This window comes from Homalodisca vitripennis, chromosome 4, assembly GCF_021130785.1.
Source record: "Homalodisca vitripennis isolate AUS2020 chromosome 4, UT_GWSS_2.1, whole genome shotgun sequence".
Classification (NCBI taxonomy): domain Eukaryota; kingdom Metazoa; phylum Arthropoda; class Insecta; order Hemiptera; family Cicadellidae; genus Homalodisca; species Homalodisca vitripennis.
The window spans coordinates 31,133,587-31,139,740 of record NC_060210.1 but is presented as its reverse complement, the minus strand read 5'-3'; the positions used below and the strand labels follow the sequence as shown (position 1 = coordinate 31,139,740).

General features: G+C 37.6%; 1 protein-coding gene across 1 annotated transcript; it reads right to left on the bottom strand.

Annotated features, from left to right (window-relative positions):
- Positions 1-3,221: 3,221 nt before the first annotated feature.
- LOC124360981 lies at positions 3,222-4,761 on the bottom strand. Its single transcript, XM_046815016.1, has 2 exons — positions 4,663-4,761; positions 3,222-3,689 (listed from the first exon to the last, which is right to left on the bottom strand). Exons 1-2 carry the CDS (start codon positions 4,717-4,719, stop codon positions 3,222-3,224), a joined length of 525 nt encoding a protein of 174 aa, XP_046670972.1. The 5' UTR covers positions 4,720-4,761.
- Between the last annotated feature and the right edge of the window lie 1,393 nt (positions 4,762-6,154).

Sequence of the window (6,154 nt, the reverse complement as noted above, 5' to 3'; positions counted from 1 at the left end):
GCTGAGCAAGCCTTTGAAGATGAGGTGGAAGCATGGATTTTAACGGATGGCTTCAAATTTACGATGGACAATTTGGCTGAGCCATCCCTTTGGTGGCGGGTGTTCAGCCTAATAAAGAGATAGGGCAACCGGTTCAAGATTACAGAGAGCTTAATAAACATTTTTCAAGTCATACAAACCTGTGAAGATAAATTAAGATTATCGAGATAAATAGAAGAGCAGGTGAAAGTGGGCCGCCTGTGCTGGTGTGACGTACGTTTGTGATCTTAACTACTGTGCAGTGACAATGTCTGGGTTCATTTTCTCCTGTCTGGATTCCAAGCAGTTTTTTGACATAGTTCGTTTATTTTATTTTATTTTTTCAGTTCTTAGTTTTAGTTTTGGTTTATTGTCACACACAGTGAATTCAATTTTTGTTACGTACTTGAATTAACATATTTCTAGTTTTCTATTTTAGAAGTCTAACCAAAAGCTAGCCTCGCATAACTTGTGGAAGCAGAGTAAAATTTGGTTTAGTCCACTTAGTAGATTTTAATTTTTGTTAACTCTTCATTTTGTTCCATAATGCTGAAAAAACTTCAAACGTTTCAATAGCAGTGGCTTCAATTATCGAAGTAAACATTTAAGGGAATGTTCATTATAGTACTGATTTAGAGAAAAAATTTAAAATCAGTCAATGGAAAATCATATATTAATTCAATGAAGCGTTTTCGTTGAAATTACAGAATTTCTGTTTGAATGTGGCAAGTTCGTTATTTCGTATAATAAGAAATTAAAGAGCTAACATTGGACAGCAATACTATGGACTAAGTTACAAGATGCCCAAGATAATAAAGATATATAGTAAATAGAATATTTGTTCAGCCATGAATTTTAAATAACCTTGAATCACGAAATGGGAGACATAATCATGAAAACCGATTAAAAGAAATCATAGGAACCACAATTGATACTGCGGCATTGATATCGCTGTTATAAAACGACCACGTGAGTTCACATCATCCAACCGGCCATTACGTTCAGGAACTATTATCCGACCAAATGGTCGAGGAACGCCAAATTGGCCACGTTTCAGCAATTGCTGTTTAATTTGCCACGAGAGCGCTGCACTGTGTTCTGCGGCCATCATGAGGGATTTCATTTAACCACAGGCCACTTCGAGGCATATCAGCACATACTTGGACACCCCTTCATGATACTCAATTCTCAAGAGACTTTATAATCCCTGTGATCTAAAATATCTTTATACACATAATTATAAACTAATTCGGGGATAACAGCTCATACTTGGACACCACTTCATGATACTCAATTACCAGGACATTTTAGAATCTCTGTGATCTACAATAACTTTACAGTCACTTTTAAAACCTACTTCGGGGATATCAGCTCATACTTGGACACCCCTTCATGATACTCAATTCTCAAGAGACTTTATAATCCCTGTGATCTAAAATATCTTTATACACATAATTATAAACTAATTCGGGGATAACAGCTTATACTTGGACACCCCTTCATGATACTCAATTCTCAAGACATTTTAGATGCTCTGGGATCTACAATAACGTTATAGACACTAATTAAACCTACTTTATGGATATGAGCTCATACTTGGACACCCCTTCATGATACTCAATTCTCAGGACATTTTAGAATCTCTGTGATCTAAAATAACTTTATAGAAACTAATAAATATTTCTTCGGTTATATCGGCTCATACTTAGGCATAATTTCATGATGTTCACTTCTCAGGAGAATTTACAATATCTGTAATGCAAAACAACTTTAAACACTATGAGAGCCACAGCTATGAATTTTATTATTATTTATTAATATTATTATATTTATGCTATTTTGTTCCAAAGATAAAACTTTGTTTATTAAAAAGATAAGGACACCCAAAACAATTGTAATGGAGTTGGTGGGGTTCCTAAGAGTCAAAGGTTCTTGCTAACCTAGACATATAAGAGCGTTGCTACACCCTGTCTGCTTTTACTAGAGAGACTGGTTCAATGCTGACTTCCCCTTTTTTTTATCCTAGTTGTGATGATTGTATAGTACAAGCTTTGTCTGTACAATTAAAAAGGGTTTTCCACATACATAACAAAATCAATATATATAACAATATAACATCAATCATCAATAAATTCGCCTGACATGTTCAAATGAATACATACATGACACCAAACAGCACAAACATACGGTGCATGTGAATAAAGTAAAGTTAGGTTAGTTTAACCGTTGTTTGTGCATGGGAGGACCTTTTGCTTCCGACGGATGTGAGACAGGCGTCCAAAGCCGTGTCCACACTATGCCGCGGCTGGCTTTTGGCAATGCCGCGTTGGCAAAGCCAACGCGGCAAACCTAGATTTTGGCTTGTCGTCTACACGTGAGTTGGCATTCAGTCGCAAAATGTCTGACGAGGAGGATGTACTAGTTGCTTTAGGCGCGTTTTGTAATTATCAATCACGAAAAAATTGCGTAAACGACGGTTTTGGGTGCGTCCAAGCCTTCAAAGTAGAAGAAAATACGGAACTAGTGAGTTGATGAAGGATTTGGTATTGGATGATGAAGACGAATTAAATCTCGAGTACAGATATGGATGTGGTTTCAAAAAACTTTTTTCGAATGAAAAGTAGTGACTTTGAAGATCTTCTAAATAAGATAGCTCATATCATCCAGAAACGAGACACGTCCTTCAGAAGTGCTATTCCTCCACATGAACGCCTTGCAGTTACTCTGCGGTTTTTTGGCAACGGGAGACTCTTACCACTCGTTTAAGTTACACATTCAAGATTTCAAAGCAAATAATATCAACCATCATCCCGACTGTTTGTGAAGCAATTGTCAGTGTATTACAGGATTACATCAAGGTTAAGAAAAAATTGTATATTAGAAAAAACCTTTATTTGGTAGACATGCGTCTCAAGTTCCGAACAAAACACTCTCCATTACAAATGAAACCCTTATTTACTTAGTTAAAAATGAGTATTAAGTTAATTACAATAACAAAAATGAACAAAAGTCTTAACTCAAATTTGAATTTTGAAGAGATGAGGTGTAAAATTTCTCTTTTATTTAAATTTGTAAAATTATTATTACAGGTGCATCAATATATTGTCGATAGAAGTCATTGTCCGTAATGGGTTGATAGCGAGGAGCTTATGACTGAATCTGGAGAGTTTGCCTGTGTGATTCCGTGAAAAGACAGCTGCTCACTACATGGGTTTGGATTGGGACAAGCTGGTGGCATCGGGACAGAAATCGTGTTGTTGTACGTAGTTCGGTGTTGGGTAGAATGGCTGTGAGTAACTTCCGCCGATTGGGTTGCCATAGTCGTACTTGCCCATTTCTGCTTCAAACAGAATATTACTAATAAGGTGTTTTGCAATTTTCTGAGCATTTGATGATGGGAGGTCTTTAATACGCAGTCCTACTTGCTCTCCAAAAGATTTGAACTGATCCATACCTTTATGCCGACCTTGGATACTTCTCATAATTGACAGAGCTTCTTCTGTAGCTGTAGTCTTTTTTTTCTTTTGTGGGCCTCCGCCTGGCCGATCAGACTGTTCCTTTGGCAAACTTACACGTTTTCGAGGCGTTTCTCCACTTGGTCCAGCAACTTGGTCCTGGTTGACAGTTTGCGATTGGTTTGCAGTATCTCCATCTTTATTTGTATGCTCGTCCTAAAAAAAAAGGAAAAGATTAATGATTGGATAATGAATATTGCTATATTGTTGTCCATTTTGTTTCAGATGCCCAAAAACAGAAGCAGAGTGGAAAGTTATTTCAAAAGAGTTCAATGATAAGTGGAATTTCCCAAACTGTGTGGGGGCCTTTGAATGGGAAGCATATTGAGTTGCAAGCACCTATCCATAGTGGCACAGAATATTTCAACTACAAGGGGTTTTTCAGTATAGTTCTATTTGCGGTGGTAGATGGCGCACTACAACTTTATCTACGCAAGTGTTGGTTGTCAAGGAAGAATATCAGACGGAGGTGTGTTTAGTCACACAACATTCAGAGATTGTCTGAGGAACAACACAATGCATCTTCCTCCTCCTACTCCTCTTCCTGGAAGAACAGATAAAACACCGTATGTTTTTGTGGCCGATGATGCTTTTCCTTTATCGAAGCACATCATGAAACCATATCCAGGTATTCAAAAAAAAGGACTCTAAAGAAAGAGTGTTCAAACTATCGGTTAAGTAGAGCACGTAGAGTTTCTGAGAATGCATTCGGCATAATATCCTCTGTGTACCGCATACTACAAAGACCTATGCTATTAAAACCAGAATGGGCTACGCTGGTGGTGTTGGCAGTACTTTATCTGCACAACTACTTGAGGAAAAGTAATTCCAAAATCAGTGTACAACCCCGTGGGAAACATTCGACTCTGAGTGCTCAACTACAGTGAGATCAATCCAGGACATTGGAGACCAATCCCCTTCAAATCAAGCTTTGGTCAACATTCCTCGAACTTCAAGAAGAAGCACTGATGAGGCACAAGCCACTAGAAAAGAATTGCAGACTTCTTCGCTTCCCCGGCTGAAAATTATCCTTTCAACAAGACAAATAATTAGCCCTAACTATGTAATATGTGTTTGATATGAACGTAAAATATAATTACTAATACTTACTGTGTCAATATATATTTACCTGCGTGATTGTGTCCGTCGTTTCGTTAGGTGTATTTCGATCCTGGAGAAATAGCATGTTGTTATAGCAAAACCATTTACTCTTGTACACATCAGAATTTCCCGCACCAGGACTTACTTGAGTCTCTCTCCTTTTTTATTTCACGTAAAAAATGGCACACTAGGTTTTTAATTTTCTTTTCCACTACTGCTTTGTCAACACCAAAAACATCTGCTATTTCTTGAAGAGCATCTTGTTTCTTGTTTCTGTCTTTGTACCCTTTCAAGCGACAGTCCCCACAGAACAGGTTTATCACGGTAGAGCTCAATAAGTTGACACACTTTATCGTTCGTCCACTCCATGACTGTACTCGGCACTGTCTCAGCCACAACTGAACCACGTGCATGCCGCGTGAAGCCAACGGTTGGCTCGTCCCCACTACCGGCTCTCACCGGCTTCCTTTGATGGAGACCGACACTAGAGCGATTTTCGTTGGCAAACCATTGGCTCAGCGGCATATGCCAACGGCCACGTCTACATTGCATTGGCTTTGCCAACGCGGCATTGCCAAAAGCCAACCGCGGCATAGTGTGGACACGGCTCAACACTGTTTCAAATGCCTCGTGACCCGACGTCCTAAGACAGGCGCTCACGTGGTCTCGACAATGGTGCTCTTTCTTTGTCCGTCTGCCCATTCGTATGCATGGATAAGTATGCATAAGTCCGACAAAATTTATAGGAGTAAATTAACTCGCAATACTTCCTTCAGAACAGGTTCCTCCTCCAATGTGAGTCCAGCCCAAAGGTTAAGGCAGTCTAGTTTAAATCTGAGGGTGTAATACAATTTTTTACTAGTGTTATTTTTTAAATGGCTGATTCTTGAAATGTTTAAGCGTAAGTATTTTAAAAACAATACATACAGTAATTACATTTTAGTTAATCAATGTATCTACAAATCCATCAGTACCAAGTTTAAGGAACCCTGTTATTAAATAAGAGAGATCATTTTGTTTTTAAAAATCGGAGTGCTGAACGGTATCAACTCTCATTACGTGACAGCAGTGCTACTGAGCCAAACAATCAGCTGTTTTAATTTAAAACTACTATAATCAGCTGATTATGTTGGACTGTGGTCATAATAATATCTTTGTAGATTTCTTTTGGTTAAAAAAATAATAAAATAACAATGTGTATACAAATTTATTTATATGTAATTATTAATAAATTAAACTTAAATTATTTTCATTTAAAACGAGTTCAAAATCGAACTTGGAAATAGTGGGCTAAACTCTAATGACACGGTTAAAGCATGTGCAATCAAACGAGCGCAGCAATGGGAATATTGAACATCGCTTGTTAAAAACAGTACCGGAATTTTTCAGCAGTGGGATTTGTAGATTTATTTCAAAATGAATTATGCTTTAGTCTATTTTAATCTAAAAACCTATGTTTTAAGTCTCTTAGAAATCCTAAGTAAATAAAGTTTGGTTATAAGAAGGTCGTTCCACAGATT

Excerpts from the sequence above, each read along its gene's own strand:
- LOC124360981 (XM_046815016.1), bottom strand. The coding sequence starts at position 4,719 with ATGCTATTTCTCCAGGATCGAAATACACCTAACGAAACGACGGACACA. Across the intron at positions 3,690-4,662 it reads CGACGGACACAATCACGCAG|GACGAGCATACAAATAAAGA; the intron begins GTAAATATATAT and ends CTTTTTTTTTAG.